This window comes from Ochotona curzoniae, unplaced genomic scaffold (assembly GCF_017591425.1).
Source record: "Ochotona curzoniae isolate NIBS_2020 unplaced genomic scaffold, NIBS_Ocur_1.0 contig_4148, whole genome shotgun sequence".
Lineage (NCBI taxonomy): Eukaryota > Metazoa > Chordata > Mammalia > Lagomorpha > Ochotonidae > Ochotona > Ochotona curzoniae.
Window position 1 is genome coordinate 3240530 of NW_024466146.1, and position 19435 is coordinate 3259964.

The following is a 19435-nucleotide window of genomic DNA, read 5'->3' on the forward strand; positions in this document are numbered from 1 at the left end:
GAGCGGAGATAGTAGGGAAATAGCAGGCGTGGGCATGGGATGGAAGAGGATTGACCCAGTGATTTGGGAAAGCCCCATTTGAAGCTGACTCGTTTCCAACTTCATCTCCTACTGGATTTTATTGCTTATTTTTTCCCTCCAGGATTGCCATATGATGAATCTAGATAGGCTTCACGAACTAATGTGTAGGTCACATTGGATTATATCATATCTGTCTAATAGAAGGAGTTCTTGAAATCTGAAATAAGAAACCTAATTATAGTACACCTGTGCTTTGCAAATCTAGTCACAGGGCAGGAGAAAAGGAGGAAAAATACCAGAGATTGAAGTCTGTCATCTGAAAGTAGCCAAAGACTGGAATTATGCTTAAGAATCTAAGAACTTAGTTCTCACTATATATATATACATATACATATATATGCGTGTGTATACATGTATACATATGTTGTGTACATATGGATATGTATAAACCCTTTCATTAATATAATTTTTCATAATTGCATTGAAGGAATATCACAGAAATTTCATATGTGCTAAACTTATTCCAAAATGTAATAATTTCTAGTTTTGCCACAGCGCAGTGTGACTGACCCTGGGAGATTTGTGTGTGGGAGTGATGTATTGTCAAGGGCTTTGAGAGTGATGGCAGCACTGGCTGACAGATTTGAAAGGGGTATTTGTTTGTACTCTGCTTCTCATCTTGCTGTCAGTTCTCAAGGGACTGGGAAGAGCAGGTGGGGGTCAGTGTAAATCCTCCTGATATCCACTCAAGCTTTTATCTTGAGCAGCCTGCCACCTGCCTTACTCAGATATTGCCCCATGTCACAATCCCCGTTCATGGATGTATCTGTGAAAATATTTATCATCATTTGAGTACTACAGATCTCTTAGGATTCATTCTATCAGAGATAGGGGCTTTAGATGGGCAGTCAAACATCTCTTTTAAACCTTGAGAAATAGTTGAGACTTGTTAATTTGAAGAGTCCTAAAAGTACATAGTTCTCTATGTGCGTGTATATGTACATTTTTATTGGAAAAAGAACTATCATTATTCATGATTTTGCAAACTCTGTTAGATGAAGAATGATTATATTCTGTTTATATCTACTGTTGTACAAGGAACGAGTTTGAGACCAAAGTAAGAATGTGTTTGGGGGATCTGGCTGGTGTTCAGTTGAGCTGAATTATGGAACACATGAAAAGGAGTGGCGGTAAGACTATTCATCACCATCTTCTTTCTGGCCTCTTTGCTCCTCATTCCCCAGAAAGAGCTCTTTAGAGCGTCTGTTCACAGGCTGTGACGGATGCTTGGCCACAAAGGGGGCTCCCAGGAAGGGGCTCCCAGGAAGGGGCTCCCAGGAAGGGGCTGTAAAACTAAAAGACTCTCGTTTGCCACTTGGCTTTTGTCAGGCCTGTGATTTCTCACTTGTTGATGTATTTTTATTTTCAAAAACTTCTCCATGGAATACTGGGGAGTTAAGTCAGGCACCTCGCTTTGCCTTCCTAATGGCTTGGCTTTTTAGTTACAGAGTTTCTAAAACAGCCCACTAGCAGAAGATACTTAGTAAAGTCAAAGTGTAAGATCCTTGGGGAAGTGGAATGCTGTCAGGATGACAGTGAGAGATCAGGCACGTGAGAGAAACAAACGACAACATTGTAGCAGGAGGAAGGGCCTGATGATGAACAAGGCTGGAAACAGGTGAAGACAATGGGAGACAATGGTAAGGCAGAGTGCTGCAGGTTCCAAACGGAGAAACGAGAAACGGAAACTCCCAGCCCAGCACGGATCCTGATAGTGCTGAGGAAGTAATTTAATTGGATAATGTCAAGTTTAGGAACACCAGATTAGCACAGAAAAAAAATGGAAGAAATCTTTTGACTTAGGAAAGAGTTTCTGGATGTTGAGAGTAATAGAAGAGGAGGAGCATTTGGAGGTATTTGGGAGGTGAGGAGCCATTCAAGCAGAAGGAGACTAAGAGGGGGAAAGAGTGAAGAGTGACGATTGCTCGGGTGGTTTTCAGAGAGTTTGAGCACAGCATGTTAAACCACCACTTGGGAATCTCAGATCCCATAAAGAAGCGATGCTTTGGTGCTTATACACTCTGCTTCTGATCCAGCTCCCTGTTAATGTGCCAGGGAAGTACTAACTTACGGATCAAGCTTTAAGTCCCTTGCCCATCGACGCGGGAGGGAGGCCCAGATGCTATTCTAGGCTCCTGACTTTGGGCTGGCCAATGCTAACTGTTGCTATAATTTGGAGAGTGAACCAGTAGATAGAAGATCTCTCCTGTGTGTGTGGGGGGGGTGTATGAAATCAATTGCCATTCTATCTACCCTTGAAATAAGCAAGTCTATAGATAAATAAATGTATCAATCTTTTTAAAAATTTTTTAAAGATTTATTTATTTTATTGGAAAGTTACATATACAGAGAGGGTAAGAGACAGAGAGTAAAATCTTCGGTCCGATGATTCACTGCCCAAGTGGCTGCAACGGCTAGGGCTGAATCCATCTAAACCCAGGAGCCTGGAGCCTCTTCCAGATCTCCCGCATGCAGGTGCTGAGTTCCTAAGCTTTGGGCCATCATTGACTGCTTTCCCAGGCCACAAGTAGGGAGCTGGATGGGAAGCAAGTCTGCCAGGATACAAACCAGTGCCCATATAGGATCCTGGTGTATGCAAGGCAAGGACTTTAACCACTAGGCTGCTGCATCAGGCCCAATATATGAATCTTTTTATGAGGAAAGAGTTTTTTTCCATCTTGATTCATGATTGAGTATAAAGAAATAGCTGAAAGAGAACAGAAATATCGAAGAAGGAATTCAGAATGGGCTTTGTTGTAACAGGCCTTCTCACAATCTTGCTTCACATGGAACGCTCTCTAGATTTTAGGATGATAATTTGCTTTCTCAGCTGATGGCAAATTCATAAGTTCAAGCTCCCAGGGGCCACAGAAATTTGATAGCTTTAAATATTGGTTTAGATACATGTTATAAATAATGAAAGTTTATATATAGCTTAAATAAGAACTAAGAGCACATATAAAGAACCATAACCAATTACAGATTAGTGAATTCTATTTTACTTAATTTACTTCCACCTGTAAATAAAGATGAGCTCACAGTTGTACTTTAAATTCTCCTGCCAGAGATGCCTTTGGCAGTGGTTCCAGCTTGCTGGCAGCTGTGAATGCAAAAGCAGTGTCGGATTCATCTTAGAACCCCTCCCCCAGAGAGTTTAGCATACTACTCTGCCCACTGGGCTTGCATAAAACTATACACATCATAAACATGTATTTTTTTTCCTATTGAAAGTTACCTGAGAGCTGTTAAGGGAAAGTAGAGATGATCATTATTCACCAAACACCTCTGGAGCAGCATGGTTGTTGTTTGAGCCCTGTGCTAAATGATAGCCCCTGAGGATGGATGAGGTACTGAAGCAAGACCTGTGGAGAAAGTATTGCCTATTGTGGCATCCAGGTGATGCCAGAGCTTGCACATGGCACGGCCCTGAAGAGGGAGTCTGAATCTTTAAAAAATGCACAGAGAGAAAATGGCTCAGAGAGAACATGACGGTGGAAGGGGAGCTTTGCTGGCCAGGCAAGCGGAAGTTCTAAGCAGCTGACCCACATAGAGGAGCTTCTACTCTTTCTTAAGCCTCACTGTTCTAGGCTCTGAGGATGTGTCAGGGAACATATCTGATCAAAGGCATAGCCTTCTTGGGGGTATCTATTGGAAACTAAATCCAGTGAGATGATTTCAGTGGAGCAGCTCTTCCCCATACCTCTCAAGCACTTTACGTTTTATAAATAGATGTATAGTGGTTTCATTAAAATCATACAGTATTCTGATACGATGGTAGTTACTTTTGTAGAATCCCTCCCAATTCTTTATTGTGTTGTTATTGCTTGTACTGAAAGCCCTTTTTTGCTAACTGCTAGCCATGACTACAGCTGATCTCAGTCAGTTTACAGTTCTGTGCTTCATTTGAACTGTGTTTCTACATATAGTAAAAATCCAGAATCGTATGGCTAGCCCTGGGTCACTCTCCTCCTCTCCATATGGTTGTTTATGCCTCTCCTACAGTAAATCATTCTTCATGTCGTAAGGGTAAGCGTTGTTTCTGGCACACCTTACTTAGGTCATCTCAGAAAATCCTTGCCCGAAGTGTTTATCTGCAGTTGATCTGCTAACACAAGCTAGTAAAATAGTTTTTCAAACCAGGAGCTCCAATGAAGGTGGCAGGCAGTGAAATGTAAGAATGACAAAGTGAATGGCCAAATGATTGTGTGGAAAGATACAAAAATGGAGGGCTTGGGAGAGGAGCAAGTACCTATGGCAGGCAGAGAGGAATTTGGATCTGGATACAAAAAGAGCTAAGAATATAGGTAATAGAAAGGCCTTCTCAAAAACTCCTTAAACACGCCATATGCATGAATCAAGATGGGTTGTAAATTTGATTTTCCATCTGATAATTCTAAAACAATTTCAACATAGACTATGACTTTAGTAATCTTGAGAAGCTTTACAAGATGTCACTAAACTAAGCATGCATACAGTTTGGTAACTTCTTTTTTTCTGTTTCTAAAACAAATCTGGAATTGGTTTGTGCATTTAAAATTCTCAGCAGCACATTTTCGTAGAGAAGATTTTCACAGTGAAGACCAGCGGGGTAGTATGCCTGTGCCTGCATGAATGAAACACATGTACAAATGAAAAGAATTTCTTTAATAATGTGTTCTTTTTGCTCTACTTTCTCTAAACCTGGCCTGGACATTGTATAGCTTTGCTTACATTTATGCAGTCAATTTACTAGAGTCAAATTGATTGAAACGTATCTCAGCTGACAAAATGAAAATGTTTCAGCTTAAAATATTTTGTGATGCTTGGATAATCCTGTCCCCTAACCCCTTCCCCTCCCCCCCACTTTTGTTTGTACTTAATAGCATTAGGTGATGATTTGTAGTTATAAATGAGACCAAACTGTCCATTTTGACAGTCCTGGATTCTCAATACTTAAGAATATAGTGTTGTTTAAATAGAGAAATTAAGTGGAAGAGAAGCAGATGTTTACAATACCTTTGATCCTGTATTTTATGATTGTAGCATGATCCAAAGCAGAACCTTGTGGAGCGAGACTGCTGTGCTGTTCAGTATCTCTACCCTTTCAGCTGTGAATTACAATGTACCTAAGGTTCTAGCTTTAGCAAGGCTGATATATTCAATGATACAGAAAAATTAAGGGAAAATGAGCTGTAACTTGTGAGGGTAATAATCCAATTATAAATGGAAATTGTGAGTTCAAGTATGTTTGAGTCACTCTTGCATTTAGAAAAGTGGGTATTGTCTCCACTCTCCTTTTTCATACATTTGATATCCTGAATCAAGGGGTGCAGGATTGCCTTGCGGTACATTACATCTTCTACAGCTGAAAAGGTTTTAAGGCAGCCCTTTTGGGAACATGTTCACATGGGAAGCAATACATCCAATGGTGCTGAATGATGCTCAGAAACAACAGAATCTGATCTTGACATCAGCAGGGATTTTCATTCTTTTTTGATACCTAGGATAGGTTGGCTATTATATCTGCTTCACTCATTTCCAAACAAAACAGTGTCACATCCTTTTTATGAATTCAAATTCAGAGCCATACTTTGAAACTTGATATTAGGTTTAGTCAAGTATGACTTACTAATTTCTACTAAAAACAACAAAAACAAACTAGTAAGGAAAAAAAAAAGCAGTTGACTCAATGTGTAAAGCATATGTATGTTTAAAGAATTTTATGTAAATTCATTGTGTTTAAAAATTAATAAAAGTTAAAAATCCTATATATTTCATATATACCATTTTTTAAAAGATTTTTTTATTATTGAAAAGGCAGATCTATAGAGTCAAAGAGAGACAGGGAGAAAGATCATCTATTTGCTGGTTCACTTTCCAAGTGGCCGCAATGGTTGGAGCTTAACCAATCCAAAGACAGGAGCCAGGAGCTTCTGAAAGGTCTCTCACACGGGTGCAGGGCCCCAAGGCTTTGGGCTATCCTGGACTGCTTTCCTAGGCCACAAGCAGGGAGCTGGATGAAACAGAGCAACTACATCACGAACCTTTGCCCATATGGGATCCCAACCTGTACAAGATAAGGATTTAGACACTGAGCCATTGCACTAGTCCCATATTTCATATAAGCTGTTTTAAGAGCATACTGATACTTCCCATCTGATATTCTCTCACTCACTCCCAGCTACCTCTCCTCCTTCTGATGTTTTGTTTTAATTTATGCAAGGAAATGGTTTCAGTATACTTTATAATCACAATAAAACCTCCATTAAATATAGAATTCGATAAGTAGTAAGTAGAAAAACCACTGCTGCTCAAGATTTCCCTCTCTGCTTTCAAAGAAATAAAAGCAAATAGTTTTTAAAGATGATTGCTAAAGTCAATATAATATTAACAAAAATATTTTTGTTCATTTTACTAAAATCATCCAGTATCTCTCAGAAACAAACCAGCTGTACTAAAGGTGTGGCCTACCCTAAATGATGGTGACTCCCAGTGGAATTTTAACTGGCACAACATATAATCCACAGCTAATAATGCCTGTGAAAATAGACAACTAGAAAATGGCTTTTAGTGCACAAACAATCATGTACTTAGTTATCCCTATGGTTTAGGTAGTGTGTGTGTGTGTGTGTGTGTGTGTGTGTGTGCTCCCTTTAAGTAAAGGTGTTGATATAGACATTTAAAGAAACAGATTTTTACGTGCTTCCAAGACAGAAAGGAAGTTGTTAGTAAAGAATTGATGATCTAATTAGTTATGTTCCATGAAATGTTTTTATTTATAAAAATGCAATCATTAGAGCTCAAATTAAAAACAAGGAAGGCATTTGATAGTGTGTATGTGAATAATTCCTTTATATGTGTCATAGAGTGTTATCTCTGGTTCACTTGGTTCACCTATAATCAAGGAAGAGATATTGTAAGTAAGTAGAGTTATCATGCCTACATTCAAAATGGAATCTCAGGGTACAAAAAGTGATGAGTAAACTTGCTTCTTTCTTTGACCCTCAGCTTCATCTTGGGCAAGGCATGAATCTGTGTGCCCTTGAATTTGTTTACAGGTAATAAATGGCAAGACATTACTGAGATTTTCAAAGATGTATACTACTAAATCTGAAGTATTTTGACATCTTTAGAAGAAACAAAGTATACCCAAGACATTATTATTGGTTTTATTAATATGACTAAAAAAGAGCCATAAAATAAGTGATAAGATCATCAGTCATCAAGTTATTAAGTTCATATTATGGTTTCCAGAAATGTTGCTGAATTGAGTAGTAAGGATCCTGGATTCTAGCTTTTTCATCATTCCAACGCATAAAAGTGAATAGTAATCGCATCTCTCTTGTCTCATTTTCCTATGTCTCATATTCCCTTATGCAAATCAGTTGACTAGGCTACCTCATCATCAACATTGTTTCCAGGGTTAATTAACACTGTTTAGGATTTTGCCTGCAAACCTTAGATCTGCAGTAAATAATATAAGGCAGATTTTTTCAAAGTGTGGCTGCTGGTCTAGCAACAGCAAGGACTTGTTGGAAATGTCGATTCTCAGGCCTCACGCCTGACACTGTTGTCAGAACCACAGGGGCGAGGCCCAGCACTCTACATTGCCACAGGGTTTCAAGTGATTCTGATCAATGGAGAGTTTAAGAGTTAGTTTTGGAGGGGACCAGAGTTATAACATATTGGCATAGCAGGTTAATTGGCTGCCTGAGGCACCCGCGTTCCGTATGGACTCTGGTTTGAGCCCCGGCTGTTCCTTTTTGAGACAGCGCTGCCAATGTACATGGGAAAACAACAGAAGATGTCCCAAGTAGGTAGGCCCCTGCCAACCACAGGCGAGATCCAGACGAAACTCCTGGCCCAGCCTTTGCTATTGTGGACATTTGGGAGGTATGCCAGCAGATGGATGTACTCTTTGTCTTTCCTTTCTCTCTGTAATTCTGCTTTTCAAACAAATAAATAAATCTTTGAAAATAAAAAAGTCACTTGAAGAAGAAAAAATGAAAAGCATTCCTGAAGCATCATGTAGTTTGGCACATTTTAGATCTCTATTTTGCTAAATTCCAGATATATATATATATATATATAGGTAGAAAATCTAATGCCACATAAGAGTGTAGGAGTTTGTGTGCGTGTGTGTATGTATGTTAAGGTATGGGCATGGTAAGTTGCTGCGACTGAAACAGTAATGTTATCTTAAAGAGTCAATTAAGATTCCCATGCAAGGCCTGTTTGTGGCATGAATAATATCTGTTAGGTCACATTAGAGTAACAGTGCTTGACTACCAAAGTACATGGTAATTTCATACATGCTCTTATGAAATGCAGTTTGTCTTGATTTTACCACAGATTTTTTTTTTTGTTCAGAAAAGAAAAAACAAATATTCTGAAATTATGCCTGGAATTTTAATTTTAAAATTTACATTATGCATGAGCAGCAGACACATAGGAATCCTCTCTGCATTTTTCTATTACATTCATTCTAAAATTCATGTGCGATTTCAAAAGAAACTTGTTGCCTTTTCAGAATGCAAATCATGTTTAAAAATGCACCTGAGCTTTTGAAACATGACTCGATTACAGTAAAAGTTGCGGGCAAGTGATTTCATATGTGGCTAACAAGTGTCACTAGGAAATAACAATCAAAGCCAAACAGAATCACCTGTAAGTGAAAAGAAACCCTGTAATGATGAACAGTGCATCTTGTTTAGTTCTCGTCCTTGGAATGAAAAGACTGAGCTATGAAACACTTTTTAATTTTGTGTCTCGCTATGGCCAACCAGGAAATTGCAGTTAGAATTTGGGTAACATTTTCTTCCTCAAAACTAAGGTAAAGGTTATGTGAAATATATAGCTTAATGATGTTTCACAGTGAAGCACATTTTGTATGCTACCAGTGATTTGTACCAACTATGAAATATGTAAAGATAGTCTGGTGCCAAAACCATGATCACCGCCGGAGACCCGGGTGGCCCTCCTCGTGTTTGGCCCATCACAAGCAGCCCGAGAACATGCACACTTGTTAGTGCCAGCACTAAGTAAATGTAAACACCTTTACTTTCCAGCTGCTGCTAATTGGTTGGGGAATATTTATGTAAGTGTTGATTTTAAAGCTAAAAATAACACAGTGATGTTTAAATCCAACCCGATTTCAGTTGTCAGAAATTCTCCCATAATCTGAACGTGTAGCTAAAAATGTTCACTTTTTTAACAGTGTGGTAATTAAACTTGGCTTTTATGAGAGTCAAAGATGATATGTTCCCTCCTTTAGTAAAAGACATGAAGGACGAGTGTCTTAAAGTTCTCTGCAATTGTCAAGACATGATGAAGTTTGTTAGAGAGGAAATCACTGAAATGTGAAAGAGGAGAAAGAACGAACTTTGAAATAGCTTTATACTATAGACAAGTAATCACATCCACTTCTTTTAAGTTGTGAATGTTCTTGCTCAAGAGCACATCTGAGAACCAGGCATTGCGTAATTAACATTTCTCAACCCTGAAGGCAGGGGACATGGAGTTTACTCAGGCCCCATTGCACCTTCTGTAGTTCTTCAATTCTCAGGGTTACTTTTTGCCATGTTTTCTCCACACTCAAAAGTCATGATCTCACAGATTTTTTTCAAAGTCATTTAAATTGGCTATGAAAAAAAATATCATTTTCATTTTTGAGTATGTATGATTTCATGACTCCCCATTTCATCATGCAATTTACTAAAGGGAAAAAAAGTTAACTACTCCTAAATTATCACTTGAAAATGATTTGCTAATTTTAGGGAAAAGTGTTTCCATGTTCCCTGTTAAGAAATAAGCTGCCACTGTCTATAAGTCTTAAAGCACTGTGTTGCTAAGGTATTGTTAGGGTCAGTTCAGACTTACTTTATTACATCATTGTAGGATACTTAATCAGCTGTCTGCCTGTCCCATCTCTAGAGAATACTAAGATTCTGTGACTGTAATGTCTAGAAATGATTTTGGAAAATGATAAACACTGCTATTAGATAAATACTGCTATCAGCTGAGGTGATAAACTGTAGTCACTGCTTATTTTGATAAAGCAAAGTAAATAATGCAATTATTGAAAGTAGGACAACTCCTGTCTTGGACATTGAAGTATTCACTTTTAAGTCTGCAGTTTGACTCGGTTGACCCCCAAAAATGGTCAGTTCAGAGTTTCTCTACAGAAGATCACATGGTTTCCTAAATAAAATTGACATTCCCTTAGTCTGAAACGTTAAGAATGTCATTGACATAACTAAAACTACACTTACATTGCCACCAGAACCAGAAAACTCCTATGACCTTATATAATGTGAATGCGCAATAGAAAAAGTATTATATTCTTACCTTTGTTAAGAATATGCAAGAAAGTTACATTTGGAGTTGTGAACAGAGAAGCAAAAATAGACAGGTTAAAATTATATGATAAATGTCCCAATTTTCTTTGACACCCTGGAGGTTTGTAGTCCTGCATAATTACAAAACCAGAATGAATATTCTTTTTAATTAGATGCCATTATTACCTGTTGATGGGTTAAAAGACTATATTAAGCTAACATTGCTCTACAAATTTACCCATAGATTTAAAGTGATCCCTACCAAAGCCCAACTAGCTTTTTTTCAGAGATGTGGTTCTGAAATTCATACAAAAAGTAAAATACCTAGAATAATAAGATAGTCAAAATATTGAAAACAGTGAACATATTAGGAAAACTGACTCTTCATTTCAAAACATGGTGTAGAGTTACAGTACTCAAAACTGTAATACTGATATAGAATTCAGAGTCCAAAGAAAGCATTTATGTTTTTGGCCAGTTGATTCTTAGTAGTCAAGATAATAGAATGAGAACAAAAAGAATACAACAGATGATTCTGCTAGAACTTGCTACAAATCTACCAAAAAAAAAAAAAAAAGAATTTAGGCTCCCTACTTTCTTCATGTGTAGAAATTAACTCAAAAAGATAATAGGCCTATATGTTAAGAGTTAATAGCAAAAGCTAATGGAAAACATAGTCTAAATCTACGTGATCTGACATTAGGGCAATGTTTCTTAGACCCAAATCCCCCAAACAAACGAAAGTAAAACAAAATGAATTGCACTTCATAAAACTTAAAAACCTACTCTGCCTTCAAGGACACACTCTGAAGGCATCAGACTTCTTTTTGGGTAACACCAATGTCCCAACATTAGATAGGGGTATTGATGCAAAACTCCGAATATACTAAAAACTACTGAGTTGTTCTCTCTTAAGGGGTGAATCTTCCATGAATGATATTCCAATAAAACTGCCATTAGAAAGATAAACGTGTCTTAAAGCCACACTCAAGAGGATCATTGCTGCAGAGCCCATGATGTCCCTGGAGATTTCTTGGCTAAGAACACAAGAGATCTCTTCCAGAACTGCTCAGCCCAAACTGCTTGTAAGGCCAAAGCCACGAGAGGCAGCCAATGTTTGCTTGTAACCCACTAAATTTGGGGATGATTGATTGATTATACAGCGTTAGAAACCCTGCACAGTGACTTCTGTGTGTTCTGTGCTTGATGCAGAAGCAAACACAAATGTATGACTGTGTAAGAGAGATAGATAAGAAAATTAATGATTTTGGCAAAAAGTCATCAACTATCCTGACGTATGTGATTATCACAGCTTCTGATATTTTGATAAATTTATCCACTTAAGTATTCTTGTACTCTGACCAACACCAGGCTAAGCGATTTTTTTTTTCAAAACTCAGTTCACAACAGAACGCTTCTGCGCTGTGTCCTGTTTTCTTCAAAATAGTAACTTAAGTCCCTTATGTCTATCTAACCTATTAAACCTGTGTATTGCCTTACTCTTTGATTGAAATGATGCCTTCAGATCCACGGATGGTGTTTATAGGTGTGGTTTTGAATAACAGGTTCTTTATGTGGTTTATTGTTGAAGTGAATCTACAGTCATGCCTAACTGTTTGTGATTCTGATTCTGAAGAGTGGGTAATCCACAGAGTTACGTGCTTCTAAGCAGTTCCAAAACCCATAAGAGAATAAACGTCTTCACTAAAGAAGCAGTGGCATCAGATGTGCCTTCTAGAATCTATTCTCTCTTACCCTCTGCTTCTCTAGGTAGCATCCAGTTCAGCTTCATCTCTTTCCTGGAGAACAAGAATGACCTGTCTGAGCCTCATACCTCTCCATAGAAAAGGAGTGTTTACCCTGCTGAAAATGAAATGGTCAGATTTATAATTTTTTTTTGTTGAGGTCCATAGCAGAGATAACATCTCAGCCAGAAATGAGCAAGAACCTCCAGTTTCCTTTTTGCACACTTTCCCTGCTATGCTTTGGGACACAAGTGACTACAGAAGTTACTTTGCCAGACACCTTTTTTTTTTTTTGTTATTTAACAAAATTGATTTTCTTTGTAGGTTATGGGGTTTGCAAGCAAATGCCCTGCACTAAGGCAAACAAGTTGGTACCTGTCGTTGGAAACGTCTCTCTTGTCCTTCATTGCCTCACTGGTTTAAAACACTACATCTCCACAGCCCCAAAATTGAGTAGTAGAAAGATAATAATTGATCCAAAGCTGGCAACACGTCACCTTGTATGGCCTATTAGAGTATTTCAGACACCAAATATGAGAGAGGGAAAAAAAAACATTAAAAGCATGCAAAAGATTGACACCTGTTTCAAACCATTACAGAAATTGGATCCTATTATCTGTATCCAGAACCATTTACTCTCCCATGTTGGCATATCTCATTCATATTTGCAGTGCTTTCTGTGTAGCAACTACATGTTTATGTGCTTGTGTCACTGCAGGATTCCATGCAGAGCTTGGAAGATGGAGAAATTATGAATGGTGTGCAGACAGAACGGCCTGTATCACCAAAAACTAAAGATACATCAAGGTATTTTTCTCTGTGATAAGAGAAGTCTTTTATCTCAGTTTGTGGGTTTGTTTTTCTTTAAATGTTTTTGAGTCTTCTTTGTCTTAAGATTAGCGTAAGTAGAATCATGAAGTGAAATGTGTCCTACATTTAACAAAAATCATTTATTACTTTCTCTTGACTTGCACAGAAAATGTGAGAATTTACAGAGAAATTTACACAAATGATCCTCGATCCATCTGGCACTCTTTAGCAACCAACATTAATTCCTTCCTTCTTTCTTTTATGTTGATGAAAGTTTAAAACAAATGTTTCAGGGTTCAAAGCAGTTGAAGGTTTGAATTAATTCTTTCAGTATTTTGCTTAATAATCTTGCCTTATTTTAATTCATTTTATATGCTCACACACGTATATATGAAATAAACCTAACAGCCAAGCTTTTTCATGTTTTTATTTAACGAACCTCATTATTTGAAAGCAGCTCCTATGATGTCTCATAACAGATTGAATATTTCCAATCTGAAGATCCAAAGTACTTGAAAATCTGAAAATTAAACATTTGAGGGTCAACATGACACCCCATGTGGAAAACTCTACCGTTCACCTCATGTGATAGATTGTAATCAGTCAAAATGAAGGAGCACTAAAAATAGTGTATAAAATTATCATCAAATTCTACATATATAACATACCTTGAAAATATAATTAATCTGCATGTTTAGGGCCCCGTGCCCATGTCGTCTTATTATAACTCTGTAGACATTTATTCCAAAATTTTAAATAATCCAAAATTGGAAAAACTTCTGATTCCAAAATTAATAATGATGGATACTCTACCCATACTCCCTTTGCCTTGCACTAGTTTCAACACATTGACAATCCAATCACTGCCTAGTTCAAATCCCAGCTCTGCTATGCTGGTTCAGCTCACAAATCGGCTCTTCTTACTAACGACTTTTGTGAACTTTTGCAGTTTTCTCACTTGTTTTCCCTTGCTTCCTGCTCTATAAAATAAAACTCTTCTTGAAGCCTTCTTCATGGGCTAGTGTTAGGTCTAAATGAGGTAACCTGTATGATGCCCTTTGCACAACGCAGACTAGGAGTGCACCCTCTGAGCTTTTGCTATTGTTGCTACTTCTATTATCATCATTCTATATTGATTATAGTTATTACGATCCCTAGTATTTTCTTTAAGGTAGTTTAAATTTCACATATAAAACGACTGTTACATTGATGGATGACTGGATTTGGCATTAGAATGGCACTACCGAGTTTGGTAGTCATTCAGTCAGTCAACATATTCCTTACATTGATTTGATTTCTAATAGCTGCCAGACAGTTTGCATGAAATTAGCCATTTTTGAAAAAGTAGGTGATCAGCATTTATCACATCACTTTACTGTGTGGACTTTCCTCAAGTTTATGATTTATAGCCATCTGCTCATATTTCATCTTTATTTAGACCATTTCTTTGAAAAATGAGCTGAACAGTGTTAAAATTTGTTACCTAAAGTCTCCAGGTTACTATCTTTTAGAACTTTGATGAGACTTGCTTTTGGAATAGAAATATTCTCTTGTTTTAATTTCATGATTTCAGTGTTAGCTTTTGAAAAGGTGACTAACCTCTTGGTCAAGTATTATGTGGATCTCCATCATAAAGTAAATAATTGATGTATGGCTATGTGAATATATTAGGTAGTCTCTCTGAAGCTATCAAGAATGGAGAGAAATGGAGTATAGAAACTTTTTAGAAATTCTTTAATGGTATCTCTATGTGAATAATGATTAGCAGTACACAGATTTTGTATGAATTTCATTATCACCCTTAGTAAGTTAGAGTACAGAAATTCAGAGCAATTGAGTAATAGACTCAATCTACATCTGCTAGTGTTGTCTATAGCCTGTGGTTGTATGCTTCTTCTCCAATTCCCTGGTGATTTGCTTGATACTGTGTAACTAGGGCTAAGAGATTTCACACAGTGAGCCTCAAAAAAGGAGAGTTATGGCAGAATTGAGCCTAAGGTCAGTTTCTCCAAGTAGCATGAATGCAGATTCATGGCCCTTACAGACTGTGGGACGGGAGAAGGGGAGAAGAGTCGTTAATAGCATAGGAAACACAGTTGGCAGGGGAAGAACTTGCAGGTTACTATTCTCAAAGAGAATGTCAATCCTAGTGGTGTGGGTGATGACAAAACAGTTATAGAGAACATAGGAAGCCACTTACAAGTGAGCTACATCTTCAGTATTCTCCAGGGCAGGGAAGATCTGATACATCATATGAGGATACTTTCATGTAAGTAACATAAGAACTAAACGAATTGTCTGTAAAATCTGCGTCAAAATATCTTGAAACTGCTTCATTCCCATACACTGTGCATAGATTATTGTGCAGATGAATTGAGATATTGCAGGTGTTTGTACAATGCTAAAAAAAAGAAAGGCTAACTAAGCATGAATTGTCATTGAAATTATTTTAACTATTTGTCATTCTCCCAAATAAGACTATAAATCCTCCGAAGGATTTGTGACACCTAATACAGGTCTTGGGATGTAATGGGGGCATATTTGTTGAATGAACAACTAAATGAATATATGCTACAGGTCCATAAATCATAAGCACGATGATGAACTACTCACCCATTATTCACACAAACATCTTTCTTTAAAGAAAAAACAGTATAAAGGAAGTTGTCCCACTTGTTTTATAACACGCATTTCTTGTGAGGCAGCCCTCAGTTGACTTTGATCTTAAAAAATACAACAAAGCAAAAGAACTCTCTTGTTTATGCTTTAATTATGCTTTGACTTTTTTTATTAATTTGCACAGTCATGCTAACTGTAGCTATTATCCTCGTTTAAAAGAAGATGCTGTTGAAAATAAACTTAAAGATTGTATGCATGTAAAAAATATGTATATATAAAAGTATTTTAAAAAATTATGCTTTCAGCCTCTCTTTGTATGGTAGGCAGTGGAGGAGGTGCTGTGGTGCAGCATGTTTAACTACTGTCTGCAGTACTGGCATCTCAGAGTGCCAGCTTGAGTTCTAGCTCCCTTGCTTCCAAGCCAGCTTCTTGCTGATGTAACTGGGAAGGCATTGGAAGATGACCCAAGTGCTTGGGCCCCTACCAGCCATGTGGGATACCTGGATAGAGTGTCTGACCTGTCACTTATCTGTATGTTGTCGCCATTTGGGTTGTAAACCAGTGGGTGGAAGGTCTTTCTCCAGCCCCTTCTCTCTGTAAATTTGCCTTCCTAAAGAAATAATTAAATGTTCAACAACACCAAAAAGGAAGTGAAATAGCCAAGATATGAATGGACCCTCATATGGGATGCCAGCACCATAGTCTGGGGCTTAGCTTACTAGCCCACAGGACAAGCTCGCAAAACTACTATCACGTTTTATCATATCTTCTGCCTAACTCTAATGGCCATTCACAGGGGAAATTATTTGGGAGTCCGTCTCAAAGTAATTTGATGTGTCCCCATGTTTTCACACTTCCTTCCAATAATCATTGATCAGGCCTCCACTGCATCTCAGCTGCTGACTTGATTCCTCTATGTTCACTGTAGGACTGGGCCAGGGCAGCCCAGGAGCTGGGAATGTCATCCAGCACTCCCATTGCAGAAACAGTACCCTACTTCTTGAACCTATTACTGCCTCACAGGGTCGGGATTGGAACTGGAGTCAGGAAGAAGACCCAAGCACTCTTACTTGGGCTGCTTGCATCCTGAGTGGTATTTTAACTCCTAGGGTGCACACACTTGCCCTGGGATCTTGGTTAAAATGACTGAGATATCTGACGTGAAGTCACTCCAGGGATACACTTTCTCTCTCATGGCATTCATATGTTATCCAGGAATTTTTTTTTCTAACATAAACTATTTCCTCTTCCTTGTTCTGTGTCTCCCTCCTTGTTCTACCTTTCCCTTACTCCAACTACTGGCCTTTCAGCTACAAGAATAATCCGAATGTTAAAATGCTGTCCATTCGCCTTGTGTGAAGAAATTAGGACTACAAACATCTGCAGGCTCTGTTCTAGTTCATTCCTTTTGCTTCAGGCCTTCCTTCTATAGGTGGAAATCAATCGCTTAATAGCTGCCTTAGTACAGTAACCATTTATAATGTCAGTCTCATTTCTAAACACTAATTCAACATCCTCGGTCTATGTGTGGCCCAGGCTTTTAGACCAGCAAGCTGGTTGCAGTGATTGTTGGAGTCAGTATTGTCAAGTGGAGCTTGGAGCAATTCTCTTACTTGGATTGGCTGCTTATTTTCGTATCTCATAGCAAGTTGTTTAAAGAGAATTATTCCATCCTAATTCTTTCTTCATTGTATAAATTAATTTTTTCCTTTCTTACCACCTGTTACATTGTCCATTTTTAGTCTACCTTCTAATGTGCTGTTCTCGAAAGCTTAAGTGTGTGTGTCCTGTCAATTGCACTCTAGAAGTTTCCTCTTTTTTCACAGTTCTTTTTATGAGATATATACCCAAATAATTGTGACAAACATTATTTTCTGTTTCATCATCTATGAGGTATACATATTTGCAAAATTCTTTTTAGCTCCCTCAATTTTAACACTCAGGATGTTTTTCATTTTAAAATAAAATAAGTAAATTTCTATGAAGTATCTTTGTCAAATGCTTTGCTGCTCATTCTATATTCAAATAATGGACCACGTTTTATGAAAAGCACGGTGAGATATGGCGTGTATAAAAGTTGTCTTTACTGAACACATCTCATTTTCTTCAATTGCCTGCATGTTAAAGGCAATAAAATTGAAAGCCTTTTATGCTATTTCATCTGGTATAGTAATATGTTTGTGATAATCATTTAACCATTGTCACAAACCCTCTGGCCAAATAATCATAACTATTGTGTATAATAGCAGAGTAAATTTTTTTGAAAATTGAAGTCTTCTAAGGTAGAAATGAGTTTTAAAAACTGCATCCTCCCAAACATTTTCAGTAATTTCAAATGACATTTATTAAATTATAAGTTTTTCTTTATGAATAAACATAAAACCATGGTTGATAACTACTAGAGGGCGGGTGTTAGGAACCAGGGTTTGGCAGAGAAGTCAAGGAACCCACGGGATTCTCACTCCCCAGGTGGAGTGCTTGATTTTCAGCCACATTCTCTTCCAGCTTTCTGAGAACACAGATCTCGGGAAGCAGCTGGTGATAGCTCTAGTGTGGGTCCCTGGCAGCTGTAGGTGACCTAGCTTGAGTTCCAAGCTCCTCCTCTGTCTGTCCATCAAGAGATGAAATAACTGTCTTTCAGTAAATGCAAATGGATAAGCATCAAAATGATATGTAGAACTGATTATATTTTAGAGGACGAGTTTTGAGTGGGATAAAGAAATGTTTGTAAATAGAAAAAAAAAATGAGAATCTTTAAAAGGCAATCTAACAGTTCTCTGACTACACATTTATCTTCCCCAAGCTGCGCTGTATTAGGTCCAGGTACTATCTGTCAGCGCACAGATACTTGATGCATTTATAAGGAAATATTTGTATTATGCTTTCAGGGAGAACCTATAAAAAATACATCATAAAGATGCTTCAATGGTTAAAAAACATTGGAGCCTCTGCTTTTAAAAGTCTTTAAAACAGTATCATAAACCTGGAAAGTGAATGCTTTGCGTTTAGTCTTCCTCCAGTACCTAAAAACCAACTCTGACTCTGTTATCATATAAAAAGTATGGCTCTTGGATCCATTCAGATATATACAACTTTTTCTGCTTACTGAGATTTGTATTTAGAATTTACAACATGTCCTGTGCATGGCAGTGCATGTACATGCATTCACATAAACACCCACGTCCTTTCACACGGAGAACAATCCTCTATCCTATGTTATTGCTCTCAGATTTGTTTTTTTGTTTTTTAACTTTTCTTTCAAGCCTCGGATATAACTTGCTTGACTGAACAAGTTTTACATTTCTCAGGAATACCTGGACAAAACTCATCGAAATTTATTATCAAATTTGAGACTCCATCATATCCCACAAATGCTGGAAACTGATCAGCTGTTTTACTTTTTTTTTTTCCTTTTCTTAATGATAATAGACTTGTGAAGAAAAAACATTAAGTCTAATCCACAGATGGGGCTATATCTAATGTATTTATTGTAGTTTGTTGATCATTTTAAGAATACTTCATGCAGAGTGAATTCATCAGGCACTTTGCTTTCCTAATGCTGTTCTCAGCTCTCCAGCGAGAAGCTACATTTTCACCGTTTTCAATTTGGATCAGAAAAGCATTTGTAGCAGCTGTAGCTCTTAATTTGACATCTAGTTTTAGGTCATTTTTATGTAAATAGCAAACAATAGAGACCCTCATAAAAATTTCCATAAAGGGGATTCTTGCTTCTGCTTTATCATTTTCCTCTAGCAATTTTATTTTCTCTCTCTGGGATTAAAACGCCAATAATTGTTCACAGTTATTATTTTTTCATCTATACAAAACTTGTTAGTTCCACTCTTTATTGCTCAAAAACTCTCA

At 37.6% G+C, this 19435-nt stretch overlaps 1 protein-coding gene across 4 annotated transcripts in view; it reads left to right on the forward strand.

Moving 5' to 3' along the window:
* Positions 1–19435, forward strand: part of PARD3B (par-3 family cell polarity regulator beta) — a 991411-nt gene that overhangs the window by 497110 nt on the left and 474866 nt on the right. For all 4 annotated transcript variants that reach the window (XM_040984532.1, XM_040984535.1, XM_040984534.1 and 1 more), the window contains exon 5: positions 12861–12949. In XM_040984532.1, coding sequence (XP_040840466.1) covers positions 12861–12949 — 89 coding nt within the window. The remainder of the gene's footprint in view (positions 1–12860; positions 12950–19435) is intronic.